The sequence below is a fragment of the Chlamydotis macqueenii genome, chromosome Z (genome assembly GCF_036417535.1).
Source record: "Chlamydotis macqueenii isolate bChlMac1 chromosome Z, bChlMac1.mat, whole genome shotgun sequence".
Classification (NCBI taxonomy): Eukaryota; Metazoa; Chordata; class Aves; order Otidiformes; family Otididae; genus Chlamydotis; species Chlamydotis macqueenii.
This window is the reverse complement of record NC_141593.1, coordinates 35,037,610-35,054,051: the sequence shown is the minus strand read 5'-3', so window position 1 is coordinate 35,054,051 and position 16,442 is coordinate 35,037,610. Positions and strand designations below refer to the sequence as shown.

Genomic DNA, 16,442 nt, shown 5'->3' with positions numbered 1-16,442 from the left:
CACATAAAACTGCATGCTTTTATTTATACATACACGAATATAAAGCTTCTCTTTTCAAAGGGCTTAAAAGTTTAGGCAACACTCTTGTTTCTCCCTTTTTTCCCCTCTCCTAAGAGGGGAAGTGTGTTAGCAGGAAGGACAGAGAACTGCAACCTGAACAAGCAGAACACCTTTTATTCATTGTTTTGGCTTAAGAGCCCTAGTGTGACACACCTACCCCTTGCTCAAGCCGGCTGAAGTGCCTCCCTGCTCCTCCCTGGTTGCAGAGCTGGCTTCCCTGCAGAGAGGACCCTCCTGCCTGGGCGCTGTGCAGCTGGGGCCTTGCTGTTGTGGTCCTGCCCGCTGTGCTGCAGCCCTCCTATTGCCTCCGGAAAGTAGCCAAATGCCCGGCCTTTCAGCTGGTACCTGGGAAATTTGTGTGTCTGGGGGAATGTGGGGGCCCTGCGAGACAAGAATGGTGCCTCTGTCGAAGGATGAGCATTTTGTGGTACTAGGGTCGCTTTTGTTGTGTGAGCTTAGAGAAGATGCTGCACGAGCTTTACCGACATGCTGTGCAGAGGACTCTAGCCTCTAGAAACACAGTGCCCATCTTCCTTCAAAGCAGCTCCTCTTGTGGAGAGATGCTGTCCTTTTGAAGGGACTGGGAAAGGAGCATGACAGGATGGAGTTTGTCCTTGGAAAGAAGTAATGTTTAGTAGATAAATTTGGTAATTAATTCAGCTGTCAAAGACCTACAGAGCTCTTTGAAGCTATGTAAGCAAGTGAGAGGAGAGAGGAGTGGCTCTGGGTTCTTGTCACCGGGACAGTCAGGTGGCAAGGAGAAATGGATGTGTGACGGGTGACGCAATGCTGCATCGCTGCTTCCTATCCGCCACACTTCATGGACAATCAACATGTGCCATTCAGAGCAGCCTGAGGCAGTATAACTTGCACATGGTACAGACTGATACAAACTCAGAGAGGGGCACTAAAAAAATCTCATGCAATTCCCTGTTTCTGTGTGAAGCCAGCGTGTGAAGATCTTCAAGTGTGTGTGCTCATCAGTCACAGTGCCAAAGGCAGGCACCGGTGTAAAGCTGATACGCATGAAGGCCAAAGCGTGTCCACTGGGTTTCCTGCAAAACAAAAAGCACTGGCAAGATTCTCAAGAGAACGAATCACACGTGGCTGTGGTTCTGGCTGGTCATATTGGCAGCAAATATTTAAACTTTCTCACCTTTATTTGTTACTTTATACTGTCAGCCACTTTCCATGTCAGTGACAGGGTATGCTTTGCCCTTAGTATCTCTAGCAATAGTACTTACAAACTGATTTTGTTTATCTTACTTTCGTTTTTTTGGTTGGTTGTTTTTTTATTGGTCAGAAGCCATTTTTGGCTGTGCTAACCTTCTTTTTCCCTGCATAAAGCTCTCTTTATATGAGCATGAGGAGCTACACAAAAAGATGATCAGAGGGCTGGAGCACCTCTCCTGTGATGACAGGTTGAGAGAGCTGGGGCTATTCAGCCTGGAGAAGAGAAGGCTCCAGGGAGACCTTATAGCAGCCTTCCAGAACCTAAAGGGGGCTTATAGAAAGACAGGGAGAAAGTCTTTAGCATGGACTGTCGCGATAGGATGAGGGGGAATGGCTTTAAACTAAAGGAGGGTAGATTCAGAGTGGATATAAGGAAGAATTTTTTTACAGTGAGGGTGGTAAAACACTGGAACAGGTTGCCCAGAGAGGTGGTGGATGCCCCATCCCTGGAATCGTTCAAGGCCAGGCTGGATGGGGCTCTGAGCAACCTCATGTAGTTGGAGATGTCCCTGCTTCTTGCAGGGGGGTTGGACTAGACGACCTTTGAAGGTCCCTTCCAGCCCTAAATACTCTACGATTCTATGATGAGATGCTGAGACGTGGCTTTTCCCCTTATCTGGGCAAAGAACATATGGTGTTGCATATTACTGACGTGCCTTAGTGAGAAATTTATATCAACAATTGAATAAAATGGCTATGTATACGAACAGATTTTAGATCTGATTTTGATCGACTAGAGGGAGATGTTGGGTGGAGATGATGAAAAGCACAGTAGGTGAAAATGTTGATGACTCAATATGCTTTTAGTGTGAGAAATGTGTAAGATCAGTAGAAAAAGGATGTCTGATTGTCCCCTCTGTAAATTTTGGGCAAACTACAGTATCTGGCATCTTCTTTGGTTTAGCTTCCACAAATAAAAGTTGATGTGACAGTTAATATATAACTCTATTGATAAATATACATATACCTATAAACAAGAGGATGAAGGGAATGGTAAATTGATGATTGCCGAACTGTGGCCTGCTGCTCATCTGCAGAGCCATAGTTAGCCGTTCTGAGCTTCCCATCTGTATACACTGGTAGTCTGTGAGAAAGTCTGACATTCAAAACAGTTTGAAAGCTTCTGTGTTAAAAATTAGATAATTGAATGAATGAAGTTAATTCAACTAACCAGCTGAAATGATCAGTGATTCACTGACAGCAGCCATTAAGAACTTATAAGGACATCTACGCTCCCGAAAATCTGGAAGAGAGTAAGCTTTTTTTTTCACCTTTTTCTACAAATAGATTGTCAACTTATGCTGATGAAGAATATTAAAATTTATTTATGAATCAGTATTTGGGCACTGAACAGATAATAAGGTGTTCATTAGCTTTTTGCCAGAGTAATTTGCAAAACTTAAAAAGAAAAAAAGCTTAAACTGCAGTCCATAAGACTGCAGCCAGATAGTAAGAAAAACATTTCCAGCTAAAGGTTACTTTGGAAAACTCTGCCTATGGCCTTCATGGTTTTAAGAGCATGTATGCAGACATACATGCCCGGAGTAGGTTAGCTATGCTTACTTTGCCACATAACAGGGGATGGGAGGTCTCCTGCGGGGAACCTTTCAGCACTGCATTTTTCCGCTTGTTGCAGAACTGTTTTTCTTCTTTAAGGAAAATTAGTAGGGAGAACAAAACTGGAAGCTTGCTTTGAAGGTTTTGAAGGCTTTTTGACTTGACTGGTAACTAGAGCCATATGCATAAAAAGAGAATAATTATTCTCCTGAGAATCTAAGCTGGGCTGCTGTTCATTTTACATCACCACCAGCTTCTATACTTGTTTTACTCTAAATGAACGACCAAATTCCCATTACCTTCAGTACTGTTGCTTGGAAGTCTTAGGTCTGGTCTTTGGCTTGCATTTCTTTGTGTTTTTATGTATCTGTGAGATATTATTTGCATGCAGTGTGGACGTGTAAAGAGCATATGCAGGAATATCATACAAGGGAAATGGTCAGCAAATCAGAGCAAAATCACTGTTCCCTTTAGAAGAGACGTTGTGTCATTTGTTTGAAAAGGTCAATAGCAGAACCAGCTTAATTTTCAAAACTTGTTTTTGTCTTTGCTAAGGGAAGATTATTTTGCTTTATTAATTTTTTTTTCTTCTTTCCTCTCCCCTTCATAATTCTGACCATTACCAGGATTTCTTCTACACTTGATGCTTCATGGAGTTGGAAGCTCCATTACTGCAGGCAGAAATGACGTATAAAGAAAGACTGAAGTAACAGGGGTTGCTTCATGCCATAGGCTGCTGAGGAGAGTTACAAGATGTCTTTAAGCATTGCTGCACAGAAAAAAAGGAGTATACTTTTACTGATTTCCATTATCCTAGGACCAGCAGCGATGGCTTTATACTTCTGCAAGAGTAATAGAGGCAAGACATTAGCAAAAAAAGAATAAAGTAAGGCAAATAAAGAATTAAAACAGATTTTCAAGGCAAGGTGCAGAATCTTAATGACTGGATACTTCTAAAAACAAGTTAAGATATCCCCTTCCCCAAGGCGGGTATATCACGTGCACTTTGTGTAACAGCTATATGCTGCTATCATACTGCAGAATAAGGACAGAGTACTCCAACAGCTTTGCTACTTTGTTTGGTTTTTGTTTTCAAGATTAATAAACAACACATCAGACAGCAGTAGTTAAATAAGTAACCTGCATTACTTGTACAAAAAGTTATATAAATACAAGTTTGCTGTTTTGTTTTCTTTTTAGAGAAGGAAAGCATCCTTTCATAAACTATCCAGCAATCCTCATCTTACTGAGATGCTGCCAAGTCACAATTCAGAGGAGAGACATGTGACATTAAATCCACACTGTGCAGGGACAACACAGTGACCCCTCCAGATCTGATCCTTCATGTTTATCCTGTGCACAGTTACACAGCTACTGTTCAACATGCGATCACCTGAATATGTTTTGCTATTAAAGAAATTAAAATACTTCCCCATACTTCTCTTTGTTAACTACTATACTAGAAATATCCACCACATTGTCATCATCATCATCGTTATTGTTATTAAGGAATTGTCCTTCATTCCATGCATAACTATCATTTCACAAATTAAAAAATCATCCCTCACTCATGTCATAGTTCATAAAGCACTCTGTGCACAGTGAAGCAGATCCCAAATTAAATACAAGTGCTATTAAAATTAAGAGAAATACAATATTACTGTTGATTTTAGAGGAACAAAATTTGGGGGAGATTAAAAAAAAAACAACAAAATACTTTTATCCGGACAAAATAATGTACAATTATTAATATTGCACTTTTTATACAAGAAATCCTAATAAATATACAGAAAAGATATACATTTACATACATAGAAAGACATTCTTCTTTTTTTTTTTTTTAAATAAAAAGTTACACTGATGCTTAGCGACACTATTTCTTGAAGACCCATTTGTAGTAAGAGCGTTCACTGCCAGATGTGTTTGGACGTAACCCAACTCAAGACAGTTTAATGTCATTAACCTGGCACTGACCTCAAAGTGGACTCCCAGTTTTGCTGAAAAATCCACATATCATGGAAGCTGTAACACAGCAGGACTTGAACAGCATTTCATTAATATACCACAAGACATGAGCCCCACTGGAGGTGACGGGGGGGCACAGCCAAGCCTTTAATTTAGATATGGTTTTGAACCAAAGCCTTAGATCCAGATAGCTCTTCTTGAAAGTTTCACAGTGCTCAAACCCTCTACTTTGGAGATTTCCTCTAATTTTAGGGTCCTATTCTGAGCAGAGCAGAGCAGAGAGTGCTCAGGAACTAAAAGGATGAAGCACTTCACTGGCTGAATAACCACTGCAGCTGGCCAGGGAGAAAAACTCCCAGACAGCAAGCAAAGTCATGCTGTGGGTGTGTTGTCTAAGCCTCACTTTCTAGATCATCTCTTCAGGGCATTATACACGGGCTTAAAACCGTACTGCTTTATAGCGCCTGTTTTATAGCGCCTGCTTTATAGCGCCTAAGGAGGCAGGTGGAGAGGAGCAAGTTTGTTAAAAACTATTGGCATTAGTCCTCTGCTGAATCCATTCTGTTTCTACTGAGTAGGAATAACCACAGGAAATCAGAATACAGCTCTTTTCTACTATTTATCCAAAAGGCTTGGCTGCCAGGAGAGTGAAATTTCATGTTAGCAGGGTAGGAAAACCCACTTCCTCAAGTTCCTTTCCAAAACCCCAGGTCTGAAAGCACCTGAACTCTGGGAACTGGTACTCCTCTCTCTTCCAAATAAGTGTTCGTGGGATGCAGTATGCGAAGAGGCTCCTCTATATCACAGACAATGTCTGTCTTTCCTGTCATGCTCACTACAGGACACTATTTGCAGGTTTGTACTACAGTCTGTCAATAGCAGATCACACTTTCTCTCCTTCTCCTGGATAATAATTAACATCATCACCTTGACCCTGTGCTGAGGGCAACCCTTCTGGCCCCAGTCTTCCCTCACAAGCATAACCTGTGAACATTTTCAGGTGTGTTTCAGGTGTGTGTGAGACTAACTCACGTTACACACCATTGTTCAACTTCCCCAGACACCAGATCCTCAAAGATCACAAGGATTTCTGGAATTGTTTGAAGGCCTGGTGTGAGAAGGAGAGAGTGATTTCAAAAGAAAAAAAGGAATTCAATCTAGAATGTAACAAATAGGTTTATAAAGCAACTTCCCCATCTGTCTCTTGGTGTGTCTCCAGGCATGTACATGGATTATGGGGCAGCCCCACTCCTCTGAGGCCCATTGCTGGTGGTGTGGGGCTCACTGACTCTTTGTGGTCTACTCTCATGACCATGTTTTGCTGCAGTCTGTCTCTCAGATTCATAGAAGGGAAACTTGTCAAGTCCCTTTAGAACAATGATTTGGTTAAAACTTTTCTTTTTTTTTTCAAAGGGAAATAAATAAATAAAATGAAAAAAAAAGAATTCCATTCCATTTATATTTTCTATAAGAGTCCTTGCCTCAGTGAAGCAAAGGCTGTGATCCCCTTGTTCCTCCGTTTTCATCGCTGTTATCTTCAAGCTTTTCCACAAGTCCCACAGCAACGCGACTTGAACTGGGTGAGCTGGCAGAGTTTGAGCTGCTTCACTTTCTCACAGTACCTCGTGGTGTCTCTGCACTCCACTGCCAAAGGGGAAACAAAAAGGAGAAATGGTGATGAAGCAATGAAAGAAGGATTTCTTACTTCAGAACATTTCCAAGGGTGGCCAAGAGTGGAACCAAGACAGCTTTGTGCTGGGAGGTCTCACCACGAGCATGAGCTTGACTTGCTGCAAAGACTGAGTGGGGACTTCAAGAAGCCGAAGGCTCAAAGGAGAAAGTGGTGGGCAACCTGTGCTTTCAGAGCCTGGGGAGAGGGCTTCTGAGGCTGCTCAAACACTCTGTCAGTTTGCCATCTACGAAGGATGCTCTAGGAGCTTCAAAATAGTTGTTAAACCAAAGATGAAGTAGTTAATAAAACTGGAAACTTATTTTAACAGAGTAGCTCAAAGGCACTTGGGCCAACCTTTTGCATTTGAAGAGACAGATGTGGGAGCACCACCCCAGCTGACCAGGTGTTGGGTTGTGTTTTTCACACAGGTGTTGCAAAGCACAGCCCAGGGTGAAGATGTCAAAACACCTTTTGAAGGTCCTGGTATGATCTGGACAGTTCTTGAGGCCCACAGCCTCCAGCTTTTGAGCTCCAGATTTGAAGACTGTCCAATATCCCTGCAAGACCTTAAGTGTGTTGTTGCCTGAGGGAGTCCCACTTCCTATGCTAAGGCTGGAAAGGGGGATCATCAGAGGGCAGTTGTACGGCTCTCTCCAGTAATAGCTGTGCCAAACAACTCCACTGTTGTCTAGATGTGGGACATTTCTGTACAGCAGGAAGAGGCTGGAGTGGCAGCAAAGGTCTTGCTTGGTACCTGTAAGCTTCCTCAGCCCTTCCAGTTCCAATAGGGCACCCAAAATATCAGCTCACGGGTTTGGGCCTACAGAGTCTGCTTTGCCTCTGCTGAGAGGGAGCATCAGAGCTGACATGGCTGTAGGCAAGTGCAGGTGGGTTTTGCTGCTGCTTCTGCGGTGACTGCACAGCAACTGGCTTGCATGCTAGAGGATGGGTCTGCCCATCAAAATCAGCACGTGAAGTGGGAGCTGGGGCAAATGAAAAGACAGTGATTTAAATTTGTGCTGCCTGGAGTTTCCGAAGCAGACGTTGCCATAGTGGGGCATTGTTTCCAAAAAGGCACACCATCTGTTCTTTTTTGGTCTTTAAATACTTGTAACTTTTCTAGTCCTTTTGCAGGCCCAGTTAGTTGTTTATCACCTGAAAGCAAGCAGCTTCCATGTCAGGAATTTCCATCATCAACCTACCCACTGGATTTAGACTTACAGTATTTTAACTACAGCCAGCAGTCTGCTTCTGATTCGTGTTTTTCTTTCTGTCTGTACCATTAAGACTGCACCAGCTATTTCACACTATCAAGCAGGGGATGCAATCCCAGCAATAACACCATTGCCAACAAACCACAATGGGCATCATTCCCCACTGGATGCTAAATTTTGGACATGGCATTTTGCACATATTCGGGCTGGAGGTTCCCCAGGATGCCCAGCTGCAAGGTCACGTGGTGCATTTCTGAGAGACAGCTCTTTCCTCCCCTTGTGCCACACCACCTCCCTTCCTCTCAGCAAAGTACCGTTTTCACAAGGTGTGATGTTGCACCGTTGCCAGTTCGCCGGCCGCGGCCTCCAGGAGCAGTGGTGCTCCAGCACGGGCTTGTTGGTGCGGACATGCACACAGTCCACACGTCGGGACTGGAAGCCGTAGTTTCCACATGTAGCCGTGCAGACAGTCCACAGGCTGACCCTCCAGTGCACGCCGCAGACATCAGTCCAGCAGTTCTGGGTGCTCAAGGGCCTGCAGGCAAGAGGGAGGGAGGGGTGACCCATCACCATGCTGCCCAGGGAGCAACTGCACACCACTCCAGTGTCATGCAAGTTCTGGGGACAACAAGCCTTCCATATCCCAAATGTAATTCACTCAGAGCACCGTGTGGGTTAGGTCTTCAACAAGTGCAAGTGGGGGTAACTCCATTGCACTGAAAGGCAGTTTGTAACTTCACTGAAGGACCAGACCCTCAGCGAGCGCACACTGGTGTAGCAATACTGGAGCTAAATGACCATTTGAACTATTTAAGGATTTGGCTGAAACGTCCTTTCCACCAAGTGCCAAACCAAAGGTCTACTGAAAAAAATGCAATGAGAGAAGTGGTGACCAGCAAGACTCAGTAGGGCTTTGTAACTTTTTTATGGCTTTACAGCTGGTGGGAACAAAACCAATTCTCTAAAACCCTCCTTTTCCCTTCAGTACAGTCTCACAGAAGATGCACAGGCACACTTTTTTCCCACCTATTTATCACACAGATGGTGAAAATAGATGAATGGGAGCCAAAGAGCCAATTATATTAATTTTCAGTCACAATCAGGCATGATCAGGCAGTCTCATGTAAAGTAAATATATCTTTATAATATTGACAGTGGAGTTTATCTGCAAGGAAACAAAGACTGTGGAGTCCCCTTTTTTTTTTCCCCAGATTGTGTTTAAATAAAAGGGAAGGAGATTGTCAGTTTAAGAAGAGATAGCACAGCCTTTCAGTCAGGATCTGGATGCCTAGAAGACTTCCCAGTTGTTGGACAACTAGTGTTTTTTTTTCTGGGGCTCATAGGAACAAATAGTGAAGCCTAGGCTTAAGCCTGGTGAGATCTGTACCACCTAACAGTATGGCTTGCAGCATGACCTCTTTGTAAAATAGAGGAAGCCTATAAACTGTCAGTTAAGTCACTAGTTCATTCAACATCTCTGCAAAGGGTAGTGGTTTCAAACATAAGGGATTTCTGTCCTACCTTGGCAAGGCACTGCATTGATCAGATGACACAGAAGTCCCATCTTTGGTCTGGCAAAATATCTGTCTGTGCTGTACAGCCAGCCGTGGGCCAATACAAGGCCCATTACACTGTGAACACAGAAAAATCACTTAATGGAGCTATAAGGCAGGACATGTTCCCTTTTTATACGACTGCTGGTGAAATAAAGTTCATACTGCTGCGCAGCCAGTGTTGAGCTTTCAAGCACTTCCTGCAGCTCTGCGGGCTTTGAAGGCTGAGTGCACAGTCATCTTCTGCCCTACCTCACTCTGCTCCAGCAGCATTAAAACTGCATTTCTGTATCTGCTCTGTAGATTCATAACCTCTTCAATAGTTCAACCTTAAACACATCTGTTAGGGAAAATAAAATGGTCTCATGTCATTAGCCAAAAGCCTATGATCCACACAGGAAACCTCAATATATTCATTTTACTGTGCATTTTGCAGCTTGTACTATCACAATTTATGGGCAAATAGTCAATAACCAAGAACACATTGAACCAAGAACATAGTCGCTCTATTTAATAATTTTAAAGCATTGTAGGACAATTAAAAGAAGTAGTAAGCATGATGAACACAGCTGATCTGCAAGCTTGCTCCAGTACTGAGCTTATCCTAACCTGCTCAAGCTTATCAATCACTACCTTACTGTTTAACTCTTCTAATCCTCTCCTTCAATGAAACTGTAATTAGCTATAGGTATGAAGCATGTGTTCTTTTAAAATTATATCAACTGTCAGGAAACAGTTTGTTTTTCTAAGTATCTGCAAATTATATTCAAGGACAGACCGAGGATTTGAAGATCTGCAAAACAGCATGAAGTAGCCTGCAAATGCTTTTAGCTCTCCATTCTGCTTTTCAGCATGAAGCAAATACAGAAATATCCCACATCTTGCCATGCTCAGGCACATCAGCACCTTTGTAAAACCAGGTTATTACACAGCCTCCGTGTCCCAGTCATCAGTCCTAACTCCTGCCAACCAAAACTGAAACACAATTACTGGGTGCAAAGAGGAATGAAGACTTGGAGAAGGCTATTTTCCAGATGTGTCACCTGTCACTATAAAGAGGAGCTGCAGATCTTTCCACGAGGGACAATACAGGGGTCTGCAGTAAAAGTCCTGTTCACAAGCCGCATTTCTAGGGATCACGGAAAGCTACAGAAAAACCAAGCATGCAGTGCATCAAATATGAAGTTGAAAGAGATGAACAAACTCAAAAGCCCACAGACCATAACGTAAAGGTACGAGGGTGCAAAATCACTCCTCTCATTTTCTGTCACTTTTTCCTAGCCCACACTATAAGGCTGTCCTTGGACTGCTGGCTTGTTCCTTACCTGGCCCCAGGAGGAGGCCACCCACTCAACACAGGGCTGCCTGTTACAGTTCTGTGTGTCCATGGGGCGCTTTGACACCTGGGCACAAGCGTCATTCGACATTGGGACCGAGCTGCCTTTCGCTGTCAGGCGCTGACACGTCACTCGCCGCATCTGGATGCCTCCACCGCAGCTCCGTGTGCAAGGAGACCATGATGTTACCATCCATCTGTGGGAGGAAGGTGAACGGGTCAGGAAGCAGATACGTGCCACTATCTGCAGGACCACTGGTGTCAACAGGTCTTTGTATGTTCGACCCAAGAAAGGCAACAATGGCTTGGTTCATTTAGGGTGTGATCCTGGAAGGTGCTGAGGGCCTCATCCTCCCACAGTAGTCATTGAAAACTGCTCAGAGGATGACAGTTGAGAAAAGAGAACATTTTTCATGAAATTGTCTTTCTCAAGGCTCTTTGGGGTCAGAATTCATTTTCTAGCCCTTAAGGCTATTTTAAAAGGCTCAGTAAATATTTTTAGCCCGGGCATAGGTGTTCGGCATGGCTAGTTTTATACCAGTGTGCCACAGAGGCCTCAGTCACAGGTGACAGTCACAACGCCAGCAATGACTAGCGCATTTACACTCCTTAGTAGGGAAAACTATCTCTGTAAAGCTGCTGGAGTAGCTCACGGGCCACTCTGACCTCACTGCTGACAGAATAGCTTAAAGCCTGCTGGGTCCTGCTGGTGTCTGCCTGCTCTGTTATGCCCCTGACAGCTGGGATAATCCAGAAAAGCCTGAAGGTTGTTCAGGGATGGGGCTGGTGCATAGTCAGCCCAGGGTCAGAGGACACCTTTGTTCTTTCCTCTCGAGCTCAGACCATGCATTTGTCAGCTGAGGCTGAGGCTCGAATCCCTGTGTGCTGGGGTTTAAAAAATCCAGTCTAACTACTAAAAAGCCTGTAACAACAGAAAATAGTAGTCCAGGTCCAAACTGTTACCAAGATGGAGGACACATTTTGTTTCTTTAAGGATCATTAAGGGAAACACTTGTGCAGTGGGAAGGAGGTAGGTAGGAACAGGAAGGATGCAACTGAGTATTAGTTTCCTGAAGAATTTTATGGCCAAGTCAGCAGTTTGCTTCAATAAGTTTCAGGATACTTGGCAGGATTTGTGTGTTATTGGGAGGAAAATGGTGCCTATCACATCCCTCATCAGCAGAGTTTATCATTACTTTTCAAAATAGGCAATAGGTGTTCTCCAGTCCCATAGAGAGCCACCCATTGCTATTCCTCAGTCTTCTGTGGGTGATTAACTCTCGTGGTCACAGAAACAGGTATATAAACAAACACACTGCCAACACGGAAAACAAAACCACTGCTACTTTTTTTTTTTGTGCAGTTTGGTGAGGTTGAATCTGAAGTTTCTGCATCCCTCATAAAGCTCTGCTCTGCATTTCAATCAACGTTTATTTTGAAGCTTACATCTCAGCAGTTTCTCAGCAGCTGAGGGAGAATTGTGGGTTGCATTATAGTTCAGGGAAGAAAAAGACATAAACCACTCCTGCGGAATTTACTGCCATCACCAAGGAAAACTGCTGCTAATGAGTGTGTTTTGTATTTCATAAAAATCTCTTTCAGTTTCCTTCTTATTACTCAGCTGGCAACTCAGAAAACATTTTCCTGCAAAGAGGGGTAGGAATATATTTTCAAAGGTAATTAAACAGAACCTTGCCACATACCCAAGACACAGCAAGAGTGGTAAATCTGGCTGTTTACTTCTCATCAGGTTGCTTAGCACCTCTCCTTGCCTCAGGTAAGACTCTTATTTAATACAAGTACCAAATCACTGTTGAATAAGAGAAGTTGTACTAAATTTCTCTTGAGATCTGGACTACTTTAAAGTGCTTGTATACTGAAACACACCATGTCCACAGTGGAAATAAGGGAGACGAGGGAGTGAAAACCAAGAAAAACATGGAAAAGTATGTTTACACATCTCAGCTAAGGAGCCACCGAATTCCAGAAGCAGGACATTTTTAACACTGACCCTCTAGATTGGCACTCAGGATGTATTTTTCTTTGCATCAAAGGATGCCAAAGAAGGAAAGTGTTTTGTGTGGGGAGGAAGCAGCAGAGTTAGATCTAAGTGTAGTCATAAATCTTTCAAGCTGTCCTGGCTCCATTGTGTTTAACAGTAACCGAAAAACAGGGGATTATGGGGGCAGAGAGTTAGTCCCAAGGAAACCACAAGCTAGCAATCTCCAAAAGGAGGCAGAACTCAGTCTGATCCCCCCTCATGCTCACTAGATCTGATATGATGTGCCCATTTTATAGAAGATGTTTCCACTCTGCTCAGGGAATTCTTTGAGCCACAGCTACAGTTCTGCCCTTAATATTCAGGCAACACAAGAAATCAGAATAAAACCCCAAAACACCCACATAAATACATTAGCTCACTAAATAAAACCAGAACACTCACCTAGCTTCTTGTCTATTATATCGTTGGGATAAACTGGTATGAAGCTGTATGGAACACAAAAAAGGTATGGCCCTAAAGTTCTTGGGTGATGAAACTCCCGTATGTACAGAGCTCAGGAACAGGCATGATATTTATGTCCAACATAGGGTGGGAATTACCCAAGGCAAATCAAGTTGTGAACTTTGCTAGTAAAGACACAATAGCCTCCCTCTTATTTTCTAACCTAATTACTGAAGGACTAAACTCTCTTTCTAGAGAGTGGTAGAGTACATGGTAGAAACCATGCACTGCCAACGTTTTCCACAAATCCTGCTACAAATTCCCAACTGTCTATGTTAAGCACTCATAAACTCTCTTTTAGCCATGACTTTTCTCCAGACAGGCACCAAACGGGCTGCAATAGCATGATATCTAGTGCAAAGAACTCTTTAAGTACATCTTAAAAGCACATATGACATCTTAACATGAGGCAGACAAACCGTGAAGGGCAGTCTCTCCTGTTGCATGCGATGGGCTGCAGGGCTGGCTTTGGCTTCTCTTTGCAGTGGGATATGTTGACTTCGCCCCCATCCAGTAAGCACCTCAGCTGGGGTAGCTGTACCCCTTTGTGGCCGCAGGAAGCTGAACAAGCCATCAGCTTGTCCACTGACCACCGGTATTCTGCCAAAGAGTGTGGGAGAGACACATTAACACTAAAAAACTGCCAGCAGGAGACCCGTAGAAAAGAAAGAGTCAGAGATGTTTCCAGGATTAAATATTTGAACTCAGTGTCTCATGTGAAGGGGAGCTAGCCTTGCCTACAAGGCACCAAAGAAGGAACAGGATTCTAGCTGATGTAAGCCACTGAATGTCTTTGGTGTAACAAACTCAATTTTTTGGTGCTTAGAAGCATCAGTCATGGAAAGTACTGCATCCAGCTGTGGATCCCCCAACACAAGAAGGATGTGGACCAGTAGGAGAGAGTCCAGAGGAGGGCCACAAAGATGATAAGAGGGCTGGAGCACCTCTCCTATGAGGACAGGCTGAGAGAGTTGGGGCTGTTCAGCCTGGAGAAGAGAAGGCTCCAGGGGGATCTTATAGCTGCCTTACAGTACCTAACGGAGGCCTAAAAGAAAGATGAGGAGAAACTCTGTAGCAAGGCCTGTTGTGATAGGACGAGGGGTAATGGTTTTAAAATAGAGGGAGGCAGATTCAGACTTGATATAACAAAAAAAATTTTTTACACTGAGGGTGATGGAACACTGGCATAGGTTGCCCAGAGAGGTGGTAGATGCCCCATCCCTGGAAACATTCAAGGCCAGGTTGGATGGGGCTCTGAGCAACCTCATGTAGTTGGAGATGTCCCTGCTCCTTGCAGGGGGATTGGACTAGATGGCCTTTAAAGGTCCCTTCCAACCCAAACCTTTCTATTATTCTATGATTCTTTGAAAGTGAAATGACATGGTAGAATAGCTAAGCATAGCCAGACACCAGTGATACAGGACATTCCATGTTTATTTTTAAAGGTGTATGAATTTTTCAAGATGTGGTTGACTGCAGTTACCAGCAGTATCTATGATTCCCTGATTGTACAACAGTGGGTTTCTCACCAGGTAGATCATACAGATCATCCATCCTGAAGATGAATGGGGAGTTGCCACACACTTAAGGTTTTATGGCAAAATTATGGAAAAGTTCAATTCTGCTCCACTCCATCCCTGACAATTAGAGCAACAACAGCTGCATATTCTGTTCCAATCCATCCGCATTGCTCTGTTCTGTTTCTTTGTCACCTTCAGCTTATTTGTAGGGTAAATGTAACAGTTGCAACATTTTTACAAGTGAAGAGTTTTCAAACAAGAAGAGACGGTAAAACACACACTGACTTTAGTAGATTAACAGAGGGGTTTCTAATTTTAGGAGTTCAAACTGTGACACCTCTGTCTTAAGCCTCTGGATAAGAATCTTGTCCAGTCTCAACAAACATAAATATAGTTTGAATCAGTAAGGTGTATTTTATGCTCAGCAGGCCAGAAATACCAGGTGTCATTTTGGTAAAGTAAAACCTAAGACACTGTAAGGTACCTGATAGTCCTGCAAATCTATATCCACAGCAGTGAAACACCAAAACACCTATTTCCTGCTGCGGGTGACTGTCCTGGCTTCAGAGAGCAGAAATCCAGGATGAAAAAGGCAGTGCAGGGAAGTTCACGTCAAGAGCTTCACAGGGCAGCAGGGATTAAACTGGAAAGTTACCTTGTATTGCCAGAGATGATTTCTGTGTGAGCGAGCCAGCCTCATTCTGAGCAAGGCAGCTGAATTCACCATCAGCAGCATCACTGACGTTGAGTATCTGAAGAATCCGGCCCGCTGCCAGGAGGCGATGCTGCAGATTGACAGGCTCACCAGAGTAAAGCCAGGTGATGTTTGGAGTTGGATGACCATCCACAGCGCAACCTAAAAAACAAGGACATGAAAGAAACCTGCTGAGTACTGAACTTGCTGCAAAGTTAGGTGCTTTGTAGGGGTCAAAATATGGGGAAAAAACCAATTCTACCTCATTTTCTCCTCCGTTTCTCACAATGAAAAACAGGAATACTGTGGTAAAGAATACCTTCTCATCAGCCAGTTAATCATCAGATATGAAAATCTCAGATCAGTTTGGAAATATTTATATTAAGTGTCCTAAGGTTCCCATTGGTTTAGGACATCCTCACTTTAGTACAGAGGAAAGTGGGACAGGGAGTTTACACACCTAGCCTGAGCTCCAGAACTTAGTCTCCTAACCTCTTTTTTATACCACAGGGTCATGTTCCTCTCTTGGTTTTTTTTTTTTTTATTAAAAATCAGAAGTTTTTGTTACACAGAAGTTTACACAAAATTTTTGTTACAGAAAAAAACTGTGGAAAAAACCAAATAGATAAAATTGGGCCTTTAGAGGTTTTGTTTTTGGGTTTTTTTTTTTTTTTTTTTTTTGGTCACAGCAATGGGCAATTCTCCAAGCAATAACCAACCAAAACCACCAACTGAAGAAAACTTGCTGTTCTGAGGCATTGTATGAGTATACCTACGGGTCCTCAGCATAATTGATGAGGTTTAGGTACACAGCAAGTTCTTTGCCTGATGAGCTGAGGCAGAGTATCTGTAAGATACTATCTCCTGTGATCCTCATACCAGCTGCACACTTTGACAGTTTCATGAAGAATTGCAGAGGGTTTGTGAGACTTGCATATCATGGGAAAGAGAGCTACATTGCCTTACTTATTTCCTGAGGTGCAACCCATCCACACCAATTGCAGGGCTTGGGTGCCAGAAAAACCATGCACAAGGGATGGCACATATTGCTTGGACTGTCTGTGGCTTAGGCTAGTTCTGCACTTTGATGCATCTCATAGAATCATAGAATTATAGAACGGTTAGGGCTGGAAGG

General features: G+C 43.4%; 1 protein-coding gene across 2 annotated transcripts in view; it reads right to left on the bottom strand.

The window, feature by feature from the left end:
- Positions 1-5,317: 5,317 nt before the first annotated feature.
- ADAMTSL1 (ADAMTS like 1) overlaps positions 5,318-16,442 on the bottom strand; it is a 437,941-nt gene continuing 426,816 nt past the window's right edge. For both annotated transcript variants that reach the window (XM_086771491.1, XM_086771490.1), the window contains 6 exons: positions 15,269-15,469; positions 13,513-13,693; positions 10,580-10,787; positions 9,223-9,332; positions 8,016-8,236; positions 5,318-6,459 (listed from right to left, as the gene is read on the bottom strand). In XM_086771491.1, the coding sequence (XP_086627617.1) occupies positions 6,353-6,459; positions 8,016-8,236; positions 9,223-9,332; positions 10,580-10,787; positions 13,513-13,693; positions 15,269-15,469 (1,028 nt within the window). In that variant the 3' untranslated portion in view covers positions 5,318-6,352. The remainder of the gene's footprint in view (positions 6,460-8,015; positions 8,237-9,222; positions 9,333-10,579; positions 10,788-13,512; positions 13,694-15,268; positions 15,470-16,442) is intronic.